This window comes from Halyomorpha halys, unplaced genomic scaffold, assembly GCF_000696795.3.
Source record: "Halyomorpha halys isolate HHAL.00 unplaced genomic scaffold, Hhal_1.1 Scaffold470.1, whole genome shotgun sequence".
In the NCBI taxonomy this organism is placed as follows: Eukaryota; Metazoa; Arthropoda; class Insecta; order Hemiptera; family Pentatomidae; genus Halyomorpha; species Halyomorpha halys.
The window spans coordinates 992,031-1,011,744 of NW_027115723.1; the positions used below are offsets into that span (position 1 = coordinate 992,031).

The 19,714-nt window shown below is 30.4% G+C and overlaps 1 protein-coding gene across 1 annotated transcript in view; it reads right to left on the reverse strand.

Annotated features, from left to right (window-relative positions):
* The window catches only part of LOC106683153 (synaptotagmin-15), a 283,819-nt gene that overhangs the window by 161,669 nt on the left and 102,436 nt on the right, over window positions 1–19,714 (reverse strand). The window contains exons 4-5 of the mRNA XM_024361678.2: window positions 13,058–13,209; window positions 181–397 (exon numbers count right to left, since the gene is read on the reverse strand). Coding sequence (XP_024217446.1) covers window positions 181–397; window positions 13,058–13,209 — 369 coding nt within the window. The remainder of the gene's footprint in view (window positions 1–180; window positions 398–13,057; window positions 13,210–19,714) is intronic.

The following is a 19,714-nucleotide window of genomic DNA, read 5'->3' on the forward strand; positions in this document are numbered from 1 at the left end:
ATATATAAGAAGACGAAACTTTTCACTTTAGTAATTGACCCACGGAGGTGGACTTTAATTTCTGATATCACGCTTCTTGCTTCTGTGATCATTCATAGCAACTACATGGCAAGAAGTCATTATATAAACAACAAAACATACATTGATTTGATAAGCAGGCTACTAAAGACGGAAATTTACCTGACAATAGGATCACAGGCGTTAGCGGTACCGACAGTTCTGCTTGGTAGGTTCTTGATCTTGAGCAAAGTGATGAGTAACTTCTCGCAGCCGACTTCGTAGCGAAGGTAGAACCAGAGCCTGCCAAGGTGTCCTTCGGGGTAGTGGAGTTCTTCTTCTAGTTCTCCTGGGTTGCGATAGAGGGCGGGATTCAGGCCTCCCAAAGCTCCATAACTACCTAAAATAACATTAATTATGATTGAAGAGTGGTATGAGAAAATAATTGAACTCTTAGCAGTCAATATGAAATATTTGACTGAATAAAGGAATATGGATCACAGTTATAACAATAATCATGGTAATCATAGAAAAAGTATTAACGGTGGCAATTATATTTATGTATTTTAAATAAAATACAAAAATAAATCCTTCAATTTTTTAAAACTTTTTATACGATTAAATACATTAGTAAGATTTCTTTACGTAGTATTGCATACATTCCCGTTTTGTTTAAATCCTTATGCAAGATGAATGACAAATTTTTGTATTTAATGCAACGGAAATGTATACTAGTGATAAGGTTATAGTGTTTTTTTTATTTAAAGAAGAAACAAATCGTTTATTAACAACTCAAAACTGTATTTGAGCTGAGAACTCTGAAAATGTAGAATAACATAAGTCAACTAATAATACGACTTGCCGACAGACAAAAACAAAACAATTACGACGTAAGTCGATAACACTGATATCGTCACGAGAAACAGAAACCCTTTACACGCCACAGTAACACTACAACATAGCCTAAACAACCTGAATACAATTATAGCTTAAACAGACCTGATGCACACAATGGAAAATTAAAAATAACCATAACAAGTCAAAATATCTCACATTTACTCTACTACAAAAAACGTGTTCTTCAGTTTACATTGACAATCACCAAATACCACAAATAAACACTGTAACTTATTTAGGACTTAGTTATGACAGAAGGTTGACATGGGGCCCATACATCATGACAAAACGTAAAACGCTTATGTTCCAACTGAGACAATTATATTCCATACAACAGAGATATTATTCCATACAACAGAGATATTATTCCATACTATTCTAGATTATCCCTTAGACAGAAACTAAACGTATATAACTAGTTCCTATAATCCATATGTACTTATGCCTGCCAAATTTATGGACCTACTAAAAAGACACAGATTCAAAAAATACTTTTCAGTTGCAATTTTTAAGACTGCCAACGAAGTCACCACCCTAGGCTTCAAAAGAATCATTTTTATACGACGTACATACGGTTTCACAACACTTGAACATTTCAATAAATGTGTCCGACAGATAGCAAAAAACGACACCCCTAAAGTAAGGGCATAGGTCGAAAAGGAGTTGGATGAGGAACCTCCTAATTTAATCAAATAATTTACTTGAACGTCAGGAGGATGCACTACTGAGTGCTTTGAGTGCCCTGCCTGTACAGTTCATTTGCTGATTGTAATAAATTTTCAAGTGTAAATAAAAAATTGTAAAAAAAAAAAATCTTTCATAATTAATGTTTTAACTGGGGAAGATTGAAGATTGAGTGACGGTAAGAAATATATAGCAGACAAATATTTTATATAATACCGAATCCGTTCTATTTCTATTATGAATTTTGATAAATTATTCTTTAAATAGTGTAATACATTAAATAATTTGTTTTATAGGTAATTAAAATGAAAGTTTAAAAAATGAACATTTGACTATTTCCCAGCATACTTAATTATTATTTCATAACTGTAATATCATACAACTATATTTTAATTGGTATGATTTATTTACGTCTTTATTTTCATCACATATATTGCAGGATGAATAGCCAAAATAAGTAGTCATAAAAATAATGATCTATCAATCGATCTTTGCTTGAGAATGGGCGTAGACTAACCTAGAATGATAGTCCGGTCATGAGGGTTTATCGCAATGCATTTAGTGAAGGCGTAGTCAACAGCAGCATAAGCTATTTAGTTCCATTATCTTTAGTACATTTTATAAATTGAACAGATACCTGCGATTCCAAAAAAAACATAATTTTAATACTAAATTCAAAGTGATCTCGGACATGTATTAAACAATAAGTAAGGAATACAAGTATCAAAGTATCTTTACCCGTTTTCGAAAGAAGGGAGGATTATTACGTTGAGAGCGTTGAAACATTTGGAAAATAGTACTTGGAACAGGTTCTGGGTCAAGGACGATGACCGAAAGTACTCGACAGTCTCTCCTAAGATTGAGAAAAAGATGGTCTAACTGATCTTTAATAGAGTTTTATGATAATCATAAACATTAAGTAATGATGTATACAAGATAGAAGCATCTCTATTTAAGGATGACTACGCTAAGCAATTAAGATAACCCTAATTCTAATCTTAAATATATTTAAGACAGTAATACTGTAAAAGCAACATAAAAAATTATAATTTTTATTTCCTATAGGTTTCTGTACAGTTAAGGTTAAAATTAATTTAATAATTTTACTGCCGGTTAGAAAAGTTAGTTTATCTTATTTTTAAAGAATTATATATATTTTTTTAATTAAAAAGTTTTGCGTAAATGATATACTTCAGATTGTTACAGTCGCTAATAGTAACCTCGAACTAATTATAAAGCAGACTGTTGGCTGTTTAATGCTACATGTTTCTACAACTACTCTCTCTTGAGACAATTGGAGGCATTCTTTAGATACGACCGCGAACTCCTTAGTTTGATAATTTAATAGATAGGCTATTATTATTATTATTATTGGCGTGACAGACCGTGTAGGTACAAGACCTCGCGCCATGTATTATGGAAATACATTGCGCGCTTCTCGACATGGTTTTCATAGGGTGGGTTCGTCACTCACACGCCTATTTTTGCGAGTGCCACCCATTGGCAAACGAGCTTCACAAATGCCCGGGGGGAGAGGTTGTGAGTGAGTATTGTATAATTATATGCTTGAAAAAATCCCAGATAGGGCCGGGGACTCGAACTCGCAACCTTTGGGTTGGCAGACAGGGGGGTTACTACGCAGCTACCATCACTCCGTCAGATAGGCTATTACGAACTATTTAAATTTGTTTTAAAATAATTATATATCAAATCATCGAGCCATTCATTTAATATAATTTTTCTAATACTCTGAAGCATAATAATTCCTTCTTACTCATTTTGTAAATTTCTTTGTTTTATTTCTTGACTCATATATGTTTTGATTAAACTGTTATTGTAAATTAACGTTTCGCAGGCTTCTGAATGGAGGGAAGCAAAATAATGAATGAAAGAAAAAGAATCATCCTTGCTTTCCTCAACTCAGAAAGCCCAGATGAAGCCCTACAAATTAGGACGAAACGTTGGCTCACAATAAATATATATTTTAAGTTTTATTTTATTTTTTAGTTATCTCCGGGTATTACGTTTAATATTTTTTATGTATTCATAAAGAGGTATAATTTTTTTTTTCTTTTTACTTATTTATTTTTTGATTAATAAACACTTTCATTTGTTCAATTGTCTGACTTTTTGTGTGTGTCTATTCCCTTTTTGCTATAAGTTCCTTTTTATATTATTTTATTTTTCTTAACATTCTAACTCTAGTATCTCCCCCAGCGCATATCTTAGAGGAATTAATATTTAGGTGAAGAAGCAAGTAATATTTATTTATTATTATTTTATTGCCTATGTGCCATTAATAAAGCTATGTACAACTAAGCCGCTCTGGAGTTGTCTTGTATTGTGAACATATATTACTCAAAATAGTAAAAAAATGATAGAACATAGTACAATAAATTTCAAAATTCTATTCACTGAAAATTCAAAGCTGGAAAAGCATACATTGCTTCTTGTTTAGTAATAAATCGTACGACCCCTAGTTAAGTTTGTTTTTTTATCAGGACAGGACACAAGACATGCTCCTACGCCAGCGTGACATTGACAAATCGGCTGGGGAGGGCGAATCATTGCATTCCTCCTGCTTATTCGGAGCCTTTGCAAAATAGGTCACCCCCAACTTCCTTATTCATCAAGTTGTTGCAAACAGGGGATGATAAACGGCTGTTGGTACCGCCCATCAGTTCGCCTACGGTAGCAAAAAGATCATAATCAACCGTTAATATAAATCAACTTGTTGTCACATTATCACTACGTTATTCACAGTGAATAGTAAAAAAATAGATGTTATTTTTCATAAACGTAAAATAAATTAAAATTTAATGTGTACATAGTTACATTTAAGCGGGTATACTTAGAAGCAAAGAAGTACAATTTTTTCACATGATTTTTCTTTTACTAACCTGTCCCTTGACTAAATTTCATATTTTGATATTGACAAAGTTGTGGAATTCTCAATAAATAAGTAATAATTATTGATGATTGCACAGTTTATCGAATACTGAAGCGAAAAAAACCTAATATTTAATCAATCTTAAACACCAAATCACATTTACTCTTCGTCGTAAACCCATGACCTCTTCCCCTACAGTATCTTTTAATAATACCCCACTTATTCCTGTTGAACAGATCCGTTACTTAGGACTACATCTGGACAAACGACTGACATGGTATCTTCAAACAAGACTAAAAAGAAAAAAACTGCTCGTTCATTCCGACTACATTTACTAGTCAAACTTTCTAAATTGCCAATCCATTACAAGACTCATCTACATGACTATTATAAGGCTTATCTGGACGTACGGAGTTGAGCTTTGGGGCTCCACTGATCCATCAAATTCCTTCCGAATCCAATCCTTACAGTCCAAAATCCTTAATGCTCCTTACTTTGTCATAAATCAAGTCATCCATCAGGACCTCAATGACCCATATGCTGCCGATTTGGCCCGAACCAGATACCATACCTTCCATGATAAACTTCCCCACCACCGAAATCCTAACCTGGCTCCTCCTTCATGACCTAATAATCCTCCAAGGCGTCTGAAAAGAAGATGGCCTCGAGATCTCTTCTAGAACTGTTATTGGAGTTCTATCAATGGGTAGATTCTCCACATGTTTGTATCATGTCACTATGTCACCTACAGCAAATTTACTTGTTGTGTATATTTTTATACATTAGTAAATAACAATAAATAAATTATTAAAAAAAAAGATTAAACGAATGTTTGACACATACGTACTTCATAACTATTAAACTCAGTTTATCGATGCGATAAAAATGTATAATCAATATGTTACTCTACGATAGTTACTGCATGAATGACCCAAGCCTAATCCCTTTCTTTTTTTGTCACCTTGCCCATTCACTTATAACAATACTTGGTATTTTGTAAATATATAGAAAAAAATTTATACATAAATATTTATAATCTTGTTTGGATATGTAGTGTATGTTGTAAGGTGAGGGGTCAAGAAAGGAAATGTGAGGAATTGGCAGTCTCCTAATAATGGGAAGTCTCTGAGGGCTTAAAAATTAATTCCAGAGGTGATCCAATTTGGCCACCGAAGGCTGAAAGATCTGATCTCGTTCCAGAGCCTACTCCGATATAGGCCGGCTGGGCTGTAATTATTTCGTCGTGGCCCCGGGAATTAATTTCGACATTCCAACCAACTCCCTGTTTCGGTCTTGGTGAATTTACAGAGTGCCTAGGCCTTCAAACGAATTTTTCATATACAACGAAGAATTGCAAGAATATTTCAAATTTAATAATTTGAGATAGCATACATAGAAGTGTTGCGTTTCAAAACCACCCATGTCCATTTTCAAGTTTTTTATTTATTCTTTTATTAATCAGTTAAGGTATTGAATTATTACAAGAAAAAAATTTATCCTAAAACCACTAAATCACATGCTATTTAAATTTAATTAGAAAAAAGTCCTTTCGCCTGATGATAATCCACTAACAAAACTATTGATAAAATAAAAATGAGAAAATAAACTTCGCTGTGATTTCAAAAAATATTCTCATCTTTTCAATTTTCATTGGATCTCCATAAACAATTAAGAAGACTTTAAATACTATTATTATTAAAATTATTCTTTTTTCCCCTCACAATTAGAAATAATTTTTATAAGCAAGGGACGTAGAATGGAAAATCCCGAAATTTATGTATATAGCTCACTTACTCGATTTTTGTAAAGCCATTTTATGACACGAGTACAGTTAGTATCCAAAAGTATTTCATGTAAATGAGACTATCAAAGCAGATTTAAATTTTTTCCATCAGAGTAATCAACGTTTTTCCAAAAGCCTAGAAACAAGAGGAATTTCCAAATGCACAGCTAATACCAAAATACTAAAAAAAATTGCTTATACAGTGTTAAAAAAAAAAAACTCATTCGTTTTTTCTAATATATATATAGTTCAAACCGTTGGTTATTTTTTTAATTGGTCAATAAAAAATATGTCATTTATTTAAAAGTAAACATTACGTTTTTATTTATTTTTTGTTCTTTTGAATTACCTATGTTTTTGATCTTCTACTTCTTTTTAATTAGTAAAACTCCATAAAATGCTAAATGATTTATCTCACATGTAGTTAGTTAAATCATTGACTATATTTACACGTAAAATATCATTCAATTTTTTCTATTTTTTAGCTATGTTTTACTTTTAACCTATATTTATAATGACTTTTTAATTTTTGTTTAAGCTGGTATTACCTTACTTATCATTTCGGGCTAATAATAATTTTCAGGGATACTTTGGGCCGAGCTGATCTTGCTTTAGGAACATTTCCCGACGGTTTATTGGTGTTGGAAGTATTGGGTATAGTTAGGAACTTCACTTGGCTTTCTCCGGGACCGATTACAGTTTGACAGGTTATTATTTTCTTTTGCTGATAAATTTACTATTTGTTTTTACTATAAAAATTTTATTTTTTTTACTTATCCTAAACTTTGTATTCCTTTTATAAATATATATGTTTTATTTGTTTTTCTATTTTTCCTTTTCTACTTCTTTTCTGTTTCTCTATAACTTTTTATTCGATCTTTCAGATTCTTTTGATTTCCTCAATACTTGAGAATATCACTGGTTATAATACCTTTATCAAAACAAACTTTCAGTTGTCTTATCAATAATTTTGCTTTTAAACTGGTTAAAAAAAAGAATTATAGCACCAAAATAGCTCAGGTTTACGGTACTTATTAAAAAAAACAAACAATTTATTAACCAATAGAGGTAAAGTACAGTCAGACTTACCTATAGTAAAAAATTTATTTTCTCTTCAGCCATGAATCAAATAGAGGTATAGGTAACATATGTTGTGTTAAGGAAGTTAAATATATCATTGGATATTTGGAAACCACTATTGGAAAATAACTGTATTGGGCCGGAATACTGACCAACTACTTCTGTAAACGTTGTTCTATTTTTACGTTAACGTGCGTTTATCAAGGTTTTTTCCTTATTATAATAATCCAACTAGATTTAAATGTCAAATTTTCAAAACATCATAATCATAAGTCGGATTCATTCGAGTGTGTCCGATCTCTCTCGATCAAGATCAAACTTGCAAGTTAACCAACGCTATAATATTTAACAGCTATTATTATAAATAGACCATCGTTATAAACTTCCTTTTAACATGTGGCACATTTTGAAAGACAGTGACCATAGAGGAAGTGATTTTTCCTTATTGAAATCATGTGTTAGTGTTTTATATCAATGTATAGAAGTCAAAGGCTGACACTTACGCAGGTATAAGTTGTCATCTCACAATGGACATGCATCTGTCAAACTATTTTATGTTTAATAGTTCTCACAAGCATGTCCAACCCTTACCAGGGTAATTATTCCATTCTTGAAAGGGCTGACAATGGAACTCATCCTTTTTCTCCAGACACGCCTTTTCCCCCTCCCAGATATTTATCTCTAATTTCAAAGGCTGTCTAGGCCCCGCATAGGTTCCTAAAATTATCTGATTGGTCCAAACCTCTTCTCCTATTTCATTATTTTTCCTACCCCCTCTTCTCAAGGGTACACATATATTTTCTAGCACTTGATAGATAAAATAGTAATAGTAATAGTAACAGTTACAGTGACATCTGTAACCATTAAACTATGCAGTATTTGTAAATATGTAAGAATAAAGTCATTTTAGTCTTCACTGATGTTCAAGTTTAATTTGCACGACTCTTTTTTATTTTATTAATCTGTCGTACTCTTGGTACAAAAAAAAGTATTTTTTATTCAAGCTTCGAGAAGGCCTAAAACGTGACTAGAATAGAATTTTTAAAACAACTGGAAAATAAATTTTATTGGTTAAAATTTTCGTCTTCCAGGGTGATAACTGGAGTGGCTAGCTTTTTTTCCTTTAATCTATGGTAATCACTTAGATAGAGTTCTGTATAAGTTCTAGTTTTAAATTTGTAAAACCATCACTAAAACAGTATTATTTCTTTAATGCGAGTTATAAAAGTTCCATTAGGGTTTTGAAGTAATGGGAAATGGTTTATTGAATGCTCTATACGAGTTCTGAAATGACATTAAGTGGATTCGATTCAATTCACTCCAACGATTTTCACTGTAATCTACAGGTAAACCTCTCTGTGCCAAAAGAGTAATTTCCTTAGCAAAGAGCGTGGGTATAACGGAACACATAATGGCCGGCATGTCGTGAATTAGGAAGAGGGGGTGAGTGGTGATGAAGGGGGAGCATTAACGATGACATCGCCTGATACGCGGTTGTAATATCTGATGCCCCCCTACGCTAATGATGAGTGGGAAATTGTGTGGAAGCTGTTAAAATGCAGATTGCTGTTGAAAAGGGTTGATCGCTATCTCTCGTTGGTTGTTAATCAACTTCGGATCGAACGCTATCTTCTGCTTCCTGTCTGCTCTATGACTTATAATGAAGAATTAACGTGGATCTCGAAACCATGACCACGATTGAGCAAACAACTGAAACGTCAGGGAATATTTAAATGCTCATGAACTAGTCAAGTACTGATTTTCATTACGAACTGCGAATGATTTTTGCCACATATTTCGACTATTTCACGCTATGAATTTACTAATCCAGACTTACTAAATGCTGATTTGACGATATATATTATTATAGAGATACTAAATCTATTTGCCTACAACCGTTTTGCACATCAAGTTACCTGGTCATTCATGTCTCTGAATTTTGAGAAGGTGTTGAGATATCCGTTTAGAAAAATTCCTCCCTGCAAACAAGTATTATTTTTATATAGCGTCACCCGAACTAGTTGCATAAAAAAAGTTCCTAGCCGCTGTGGATCAATATAGCTAGATCTTTAATTTATAGCATAAAGTGAACTAAATAGATTGTAATATACATAGAACATTAAGTAAAATATTTATTTCGAACATAAGATATTTACAAGGATAACTATAAAAATACTAAAAAAATAAAATAAAAATATAGAAACGTAATCCACGAAAATTACAGGGTTTTTCGAAAGAATGAGGTGGGAGGTTATTTTTAGACGTCAGTCGCAGTAACTAGCTGAAATCGATAATTGTTATTTATTTCAAAACAAATATCCTTAACTTCTTAACGTTGAGCTATAAGTTGTGATAAAAGTCATGCTTTTTTCCCTCGAATTATCATATGTGTCTCTCTTAACGTCAAGCTAAGGGGGAAAAAGGGCGTGACTTTTTCACAACTTAAAGCTCAACGTTAAGAAGTTAAGGATATTTGTTTTGAAATAAATAACAATTATCGATTTCAGCTAATTACTGCGACTGACGTCACACACACACATATATATAGCTTGACGTTAAGAGAGACACACACATATATATATATATATATATATATATATATATATATATTAACATGGGTTCAGTGAAGTACTGAACATTTCTTGGTAGTATAAGCTTCAAACCTCCCGATGCGCAAAGGCTTTTTATTGTTATATCTATAACTGAATAAATACAAAAATATTAATCATTCCCATATTATGCATGAAACAGAAGCGGAAATTCTCTTTTATTGATTATCAAATCATCAAGCCGAAATTTCCTCGAAATGAATGATCCTATTTGCGACAGAGCTTCTTGGAACTGTTCTGTTTTCTCAGTTAATTCTAACTCCAATGAATGGAACTTCTTTCAATGGACTCATCCACCTGGGCTGGTCTGATTGAATTGACCAATCTAAGAGGAATCTGATTTTGATCGATTAGATCTCTCATTCAAGCCATGATTTCCAATATAACATCAGTCTTAAGAGGAACTCATAAGAAAATAATTTTAAAGTGCACTCAAATCCGATTCACTGTAATAGGATTAAATTAGTTGGACATTTAAGTTACTCACACACACCAACAAACCGACATATAATATCATAAAAATCTTTAATTTGATTTTGTATTGATGATTTATAAATTCATTCTATATTTTTGACACTCTTTAAGAAATTTATTTGCAAAAATAAATGTGCCAATGCACATATAAAAATTAACTTATAACTTACCCATGTAAGTAAGGATTGGGGAAAATTCTACACTTGTATGAAATCCACAGCTAGTTAAGAGGAATGTTACTTAATCATAAGAAGAAAATTAAACCTAATTCTAAAAGAAGCTATTTAGTAAGATTGAAAAAATAGCGCATATTTCACTTAAAATACGAAATTTCTTGCTTACATAAAAGCAAACTTTATCTGTTGAAATGATTTTTTCATTTATTAGCTAATTGGAAGAAGTGTTATCTAAGTGTAGTCAAACCTAACAAGACCTTGTTTTTCTCAAGAAGCGATAAATCAAGAGATGACCAATTAAAATGTGCAGATAATAGCTCACTGTAAATTTTTATGAATGGAACGTTGCCACAATGATCTACATCTGTACACATTGAAGTACTGTTCATAATAATATAATGTGCATATAAAATTTAACTGAGGGATCCATATAAATATCATTTTTAAAAAGAGTTAAAATGTTATGAATAAAATAGTTTTTTTTTACCAAAGATTCATATTCCGAGTCCTTAGATTCATTGCATACCTTTATTTTCGGTTTTATTGTCCGCCCTGATAATAGTATTTTCTCATTTTATTTCTTCTCCAATTCCAGAAAACTAATAAATCTTTATACATCCTTGAGCTTCTTGGCTTCCATTCATTCGTTGCATTCCAGTATCCAATATATCAATCTTTATATAGCTTTACCTAGAGCTTCTTCTTTTTAGAAACCTTTCTTTCTTCTGTGACCTAATCATTGTTCTCTTCATTTTTGAATTTCATCATTATTTTTGTCTAAATTGCCTTTACATTCGAAAGAAATGAGTAAAACTTCTATAAAAATATTACTCATTTCTTCAAATCTTCATCTTCTTATCAATGGTGTATTTAATTTATAATAATGAGGTGTAGATAGTTGACCGTAGATTAATGATTGGAGAAGATTGTCAGGGGGTGCGGTCAGCAAAGAACAACATAAATAAACAAAAACATATTTATTTATTTTATGCCGACGTTTCAACCTGAGTTTCAGGTCTTGAAGGAAGACCTGGTTGCTGACAGCACCCCCCGACAAACTTCTCAAATCATTAATTTATAATAAATTGACAAAAGAATACGTTTCAATAAGGAGCACGGAATAGTGTTTGTAACAATTGAAGGCATTAAAATAACATAAATCCCTATGACAGCTTACAGCAGTTACAGTCATCGCCATGCTGCGAACTGTATGATGGTTACCGTCACGACTTCATCTAATGTCATTAAAGTACTGTCCCACTAGGTCCGAGTGATAGTTGCAGCAAAACTAATGCACCTTATAGTGAATTAATGATAATTTAACAGGAAAAAATATTTCTATGTATTATATTATTTAATTATTATTTGATTATTTCTGTACTTGAAATTGATTAATTGTTAGTATATCAGATATCAGTTACCTTATCAGATATAGTAATTGTAATTTTTCTAATTGAGTGTCATTAGGGTTCGATTAAGTTTATTGTTATCATAGAACAGGGTAATGCCACATTACTCCATTGTTTCACTTTTATAACAGAACTACCTCAACAGAAAATTGTCACTGTAATAAGTACTGAAGCAATATAACTGTTTTAGTTTATATAGCACCTTTATATAGTTTAATCTGCTGATGGGTATATGTATAATATATTTTTTTCTTAAGATAATTAGGAAAGGATAATGTAAATGTAAGTAAGTACATTTTATATAAATTGTTAAGAGACGATAAAATAATAAATTGTTGAGTATAAGTGATATCAAATTAATTGCAATTAAAACCAACAATATGATCTTGTGTAAAAGCAACGAAATAAATAAATTATCAAAAAAAATGTGGTGGTGACGCTCTCTTAAAAGTCTTTACCTATTATTATCTCATAGGTGGCTTACACTCTTACGAGTTTATGTTATTTTTTTAGAGACTTAACTAAATGACAGTATGTTACAATGGATCAAATATATTGTATATAGGGAACCATCAGTAAATTAGTAAGTAATAATTCTACGAATTTATTTTAGTGATCTATTTCATGGATGAAAACAATCAAATATTTGTCAATATGTTGTACAGTAATATTAAGAATACTTTTACTACGTTGTTAAAAATGCAATATCCACATACTAAAGATAAAACAAAACTACAACAAAAGATATTGAAAATAATAGAAATAAAGCGAGTATGTTCGTCGATATACATGTACAATCTCACAAGAGGATATCATAGCATAAACAATATTAGAAGGCAATCAGTCCTTACAGGCCGACCCGCCCCACTAAGACCCCAATTTAGCGGAGATTCTATATCACCTTTATTTGAAACGGGAAGAGGAGACTTAAAATGCTAAATCATGGCTAAATATTAAAAAAGTGGCTAAACTAACTGCGAAAGTTTGTGAATTTCTTATAACAACATTCTTCATTTTATTTTCTGTGCATAATTACTAACAGTTACTATATTACTTACTGAACGAGTTGGACCTCTGCTGTGTCGGACCACCACTAGTGCGTTGCTCTTGCCTTTTCTTGCAATCCTCCTCATCATCCTCGTCTGGAATTATATCATCGAGGGACTCGGTCTTCCGCATCTGTGGTAGGCTGAAGTCAATTTGCTTAGATCTGAAAATAACGATACATTGTGATCCATTCATTGAATTAAGGTGTAGAAATATTTTAGATATTTTTCTTCATTCACTACCATCATTAAATTATTATTTTAAAAACAATAATTTTAATTAGGTCCTAATTTAGAATAATGGCCTGTCTCCTTAGATGACCAGAAGCATTTTTTTTTTTATCTTAGTGTTTAATTTTTATTTTCTACATAACCTGGAATTTTATGTATAGCGTGTAAATGAAACTAGCACCTTGAAAATCTATTCAATATATAAAAGAGATTGCATAGTGATAGTTGCTCAATAATATATATATATATATATTTTATATTATATATATTGTTTATATATTGATATATGCCAATAATGATATGCATGATATATATCAATAATATATATGATATATGTTTGCTACAATAGCAGTTATGTTATAAATAGCTCAAAAATTAGCTTTACTCTTGTTTTTATTCTAACTAAAAACCTACAAAATATGGTAATGGAATCTTTTAGGCAATAAGAATTAATCATACTCGCCGAACTAACGAATCATGGTTAATAGGCACATGGTTTTTCAAATTATCAGCGAACAAATGGCATCATGTGAAAAGCATCTAACTTTATTTTATTTTATTATTATTTTATTTTATTTTATTTTTAGGCCGTATGTATTAAAACTCTTCTTTTTGCACTGTTTTCAGTCTAATGAAACGTCATTTGTATGTGATCATCAACGGCCTCGCGCGCACATTATAGAATAATTTTCTTCTGGATTTAGACAGTTAATATTTAGTTTTGTATATCGTACCCTCACAAAAAAGTAAGAAATTCCAATTCTTCTGTCTAGTCCTTATACTACGTAAATAATAACATATACTAGTGCCGATAATGGTGAGATAACTAGTCTAGCAAGGTTCTTGGCCAAACCCTGATGGTTACCTAGAGGTTGTTACCTCGTATTGACGGGAGTGGGTTTTCCAATATTCATCTCTCGAAACCGCTGATGTATAAATATTAACTACCACTGATGGAAATCGAATCCATTCCAAACCAGGCATAACTAGGACGTTATAATATTACAAGCCGACGTTTTTTACACGGATTATAGTACAAGAGCCCAAGAGGAGAAAAATGCAGTTATCTCACCCCAATTTTTGATTTCTTAAATGAAAAATATGTATAATTACTAGTCAAAATTCATGAGTCTGCCAAGTATAGGTAGGGAAAATAAAAAATGGTGGCTGTTTCAAAGCGATAAAAAAAAACAACTAATTTTCCATTCGGAGCTATAGCTCTATATCTCAAAAAGTAGGAACAACAAAAGAAAACATTAGAGAACATCATTTAAAGAAGAGCAAATTTTCTAAAATATGAGCTCTAATTGAGTTATATACGTTTAATAGTTTTCGAGATATAGCTTTTTAAAAAACAACATTTCATAAAAATGTTGTATGGGATGTACTGAAAGATCAGTAGTTAGTGAATTTATTTTGAAACATCAATATTTCAAGCTATAATTTGATTTCTATTAGCACTCAAATTAAAGCTAGTTTAATGAGCTATAAAGTATTTTATGATGAAATTTGCTAAAATAAATTGATTTATAGTTGTTCGGACAAATTTTCATTTGCCAAATTTATATTCATTTGTGAATATAATAAAAACTACTACCCCTACGAAGATAAGTGTCAAAAACTACTTTATAGTAAGTAAAATTTCCTTTATTTTGAGTGTTGGCAGACATATGTACGTCTATCTATAAGTAACTATAAGTATAAGTAACTATAAGTGTACGTAATCTAGAGGTATATTTTTCAAAAAACCAACATTTTATACGAACAACTATAAATTAACATTTTGTGATTTTATTTTATCAAATATCATAAAAACTACTACTTCTACAAAGATAAACATAATTAACTATTTTATAGTAAATTTAACTAGCTTTAATTTGAGCGCTAGCAAACATCTGTACATTCAATGGTTTCTGAAATGAACTTTTTCATAAATCAAACTTATTGTCCGAGCAACTATAAATCAATTTATTTTAGCAAATATCATGTAAACTATTACTCCTACGAAGATCAAGTTCATAAACTTCTTTATAGTCCATTAAACTAGCTTTAATTTGAGTGCTAATAGACATCTGTACGTCTCATATTTCCTGAGTTATAGATTTCTCAATATAAATTAGCTAACTATTAATCTTTCAAAAGGTTTTAAAGAAATTTTGCTTTCTAAAAAGCTATATCTCGAGAACTATTTGACGTAAATAGCTCGTTTAGCGATAATATTTTAGCAAATTTACTCTTCTTTAAATAATATTCTTTCAGATTTTCTAGTGTTGTTGGTAGTTTTTAAGATATAGAGCTCCGAATGAAAAATTAATTTTTTTTAAGGTTTTGAAACAGCCGCCATGTTTTATCCCCCTACCTATAATTGGCAGACTCATCAATTTTGACTAGTAATTATACATAGTTTTCATTAATGTAATCAAAACTTGGTGTGAGATAACTCCCTTTTTTATTCCCGGCTCTTGTACTAGTATGCCAAAGTGATTAAACAAAAACTTAACTCACAAGTTTAAAACTTTTTCAGTGTTTTGTTAGCTCCATCCACCAACTACCTCTAATCCAATAAAGATTCTTGTGTAATAATAAATCAATTTTTTTTTGTCTTTTTTGGTGATAAAAAAATGGGTGAATTATATATTTTTTTAATAAAAAATAAATCATTATTTTGAGGATGAACATTTTTTATTCTAAATGAGAATTTGGAGGAGGGTTTGGAGATGACGTGAAGTTGTCAGTTTAAGAGACGTTTGCTAACTAACTCCATCAAGTTTCTTAAGGAACTCCTAAAGTCTTTGATGTTGGGACACCATCAAATGCAAAGGTCTCCTATTTACGGAGGAAATCAGGTGATGAGAGGAGTATATATAATTAGACCATTTTATGAAATATTAGTTGTACCATTTTTTTTTAAATTAAATATTTTAGCGTATAGTTTATTCCCTCAATAATTATTCGAAAGTGATGATGAAGGATCATTTGCATATAAATGTTGCCCAAATGCATTGGCTTGCAACAATAAACTAGTGAATACATGAGTAAAAAAATGTTTTATTTAAAATAATAACGAATATATATTAGTATATTTTTTAATTTATTTTTTAAAAAGTTTTAATATATTTTCTTATTTAATCTCAGCCATTTTTAAGCTATATTTTTCAAAGAATTGTGAACTTAAATTTATTTGTATAAAAACCACAGGTTTTACTAAATGAAACACTAAAATATCCATTCAGGTAAATATTTTTGATTACTTTGTTAATTTTTGCCAATTCAATCAATACTGATATTACTATCTACCTTTGGGTAAATTAATATGGATCAAAAAAATAAATAACTGACCGTTTTCTAATATCACACAGACTAAAATGATACCCTATTTCAAAAATTATTTTTTCACATTGAATCTTACCCACATGTAGTAAAAACTTGAAGAAAAATTTCTTCAAATATTTTTTAGAATCTTTAAGTTCCATAGAATATTTGTCAAAACATTTTTGTTTTGTTTTTCAGGAATTTGTAGCCTTTAATTACTTCTTTTTCATTACGTCATCTGAATAATGTTTCTCTTTTACCCATTATTAAGTTCTAAAATAAAAATATAGAGAATCAAGAGTTTCTATAGTTTTGTTTTTTTAACAATTTTTACATTGCATTTAGATAAAACACTTAATAATTAAATATTTTAGTATTTTACTACACATATACCCACTACAATAATTTTTAACTATTTAGAAATCTAAAATGTGTTGAGATTAAGTCAGATTTTCTAGTTAATATTCTTATTTTTTCTTTACCTTACAAATAATTTGTGGACTGAGTCGCATGTAGTGTAAGTCATCTTAATTGAAACTTTTTTTTAAGTCATTTTTTAAACAAATAAACCCTATAACTTAGGCTATAGGATTACAACTGACTATTTATATTTATAGACAATTTTTTTCAACTCATTTTTACTGTGTGGTTCATAATTATATGGTTTATTTTTTATAATTTGTTGCAATGCTTCAGTAAAGATATGTTTAATTAATTGATTTACCACATTTCAATTAAACATAAAAGCAAATAATATGCATAGAAAAGTATCTTATGAATGTGGGCTTTATCAACAGAAGCTACCATAATAGAGCGGCCAGTATTTTTATTACTGAATTTTAATCAAAATCAGGTTTGAAGCGGAACCCGCGGAAGCTGCGTTCAGGCATATCTCTTAACAAAACAAAATTATGATGATTAAAAGTATTCATTAATTACACAAATGGCCTTTTTACTTTTACTTACTAAACTTCACAAAAAAAAAAGATATATAGAAAAAACATTTAAAAAAACGGTCGTTATGATCAAATAGTTTTAAATAATCTAATCCAAGGCAGGCTACTGTTCCAGGACCTCTATTTCTTTAAATCGATCCCCGCTGAAAACTGTTTGCGTTCTTAAAATCTCAGATATACACTTATCATATATCGTGAACGCTTTTAGTAGGTAAGGATAAAGATAAAGGGTTTCAAATCATATAAATAGAACTTCATAAAAAATAATAATAATAATAAATCAATAAATAAAATAACTTATAGAAACGTAGGTTTAAAGTAGACTTTAAACCTGATAAGGGATGTATAATCTTAATGAATGAGTAGCAAGAAAATTAGTGGTTAAAAACGATCTTTTTATTCAAGGAACCATTTCAGAACTATTAACTGTATCTAAAATGGGGTATCCTCGAAATCCTCATTGAAATAATAAGCGGACAATACTTATTCGGTCTGGGAAGCAAGATCCCTTTTACAACTGCAGTATCATATATATCTTCTTCGTACCATATTAAGAATTGTATGTTATTTATGACCCCATCATCTTGCCCTTGCCTTATTCATGTTTCCCCTTACCGCAGCTAACTTAGCGATATTTCATCTCTATATAAGCGTCTGTCAGTTGAAGTAGAAACAGAATTTTTATTAGGTTCAACGCCTGTTTGTAAGCAAACAAGAAAGAAATCGTGGGCTACCCTTCAGGTTATCAACCATTGTAACCATAGTGCGAAGATTTTCGAGTACAAGAGTTCATTAAAAAATGAAAATCAATTTTGGTTGGACTCGAACTTACACAGAATATCGTTATAATAAAATGTTGTTAATCAATATTTTATCTGGATGAAAATTGAAATTCATTTCAACTAGTGAATTATTTTCTAATGTGAACAATGAATGCACTTTGAGCATCCCGGCTATAGGTTTCGATGTTTGTATATGGTATATGGTTTAATTACGGTAAAGAAATTAGGAAAAAGGCTGGCAACGTTATCATTCCCTTGAACAAAGAAAAATAAAATAATCTTATATTAGTTTCCTACAAAAAATTAAAAGCGATCCGTCGGAGAACCTCAGTCACGAAGAAGTGATTAAAAAAAAAGTATTAAATCAACATTCAAGAATATTTATGATACAATTAATTAGTAAATTAGTTCAATAGGATAATAAGTTTTAAAAAAATTGTTTGTTCAACTTTCAAGAATATTTATAATACAATTAGTAAATTTGTTCAATAGGATAATAATTCAATATTATCTGAAAAATTGTCATAGATCGCAGAAAATTACTCTCTGAACGTTAGTATTTTTTTTAATTGAATTATTTTCCTATTTATTGTTATTTTAAACTGTTTAAATATATTATCAAATGTTTGTTTTTTCTTATATAATATTTTTTCTTCTACTTATGATTTATAATTACCTAATATGATTTATAATTCGAGAAATGAGGAGGAAAAAAATCTGGTCCCTCCAACAATTTTCATCAATATTTTATTCATTTTTAATACTTTATATATAATTTAGTTGTGACCAATAATTAAGTATGAAAATTAATTAATAATTAGGTAGTTCAGTAGTAATTGATTTTTTTAGTGAATAAATAATTAATAAACACTGTAAATGTTAATGTAGACTTTAATTTCATTATAACTAAGTTAAAATATGTTCAAAAAGTTTAAGGGTTATAAATAAATACATCTAAAAATATAAAACAATCTAAAAGAATAAATATAAACGACAAATAAATTTGTTAGATTTACTCCATAATTTTGCCCTAAAAAGGATTCAGCAATAAGTTATTCACTAATAAATGTGAGAGAAACATAAAATCGTTGTTGGAATCATCACAAGGGATAAGAAGTTTGTATGTTGGTACCGTAAAATTAGACGACGAAAATAACGACTAAAACTTGTGAAAACCCAATAACAATTCACCAGCTACCTAATTATTTAGTGAAATGGGTTTTGTTAGAAGGGCGCCCCGGTCTCACTTGAGAACCATTAAACCCTTTATAATTATTCATTATTCAAAGTTCTCTCCTTAGATCGGGCAGAGCGGGCGGAATGGGATTTATGATGGATTCCTCGGCTGGTTAATTGGAATTATTTTAATGGGTGTGATTAATTAGTTG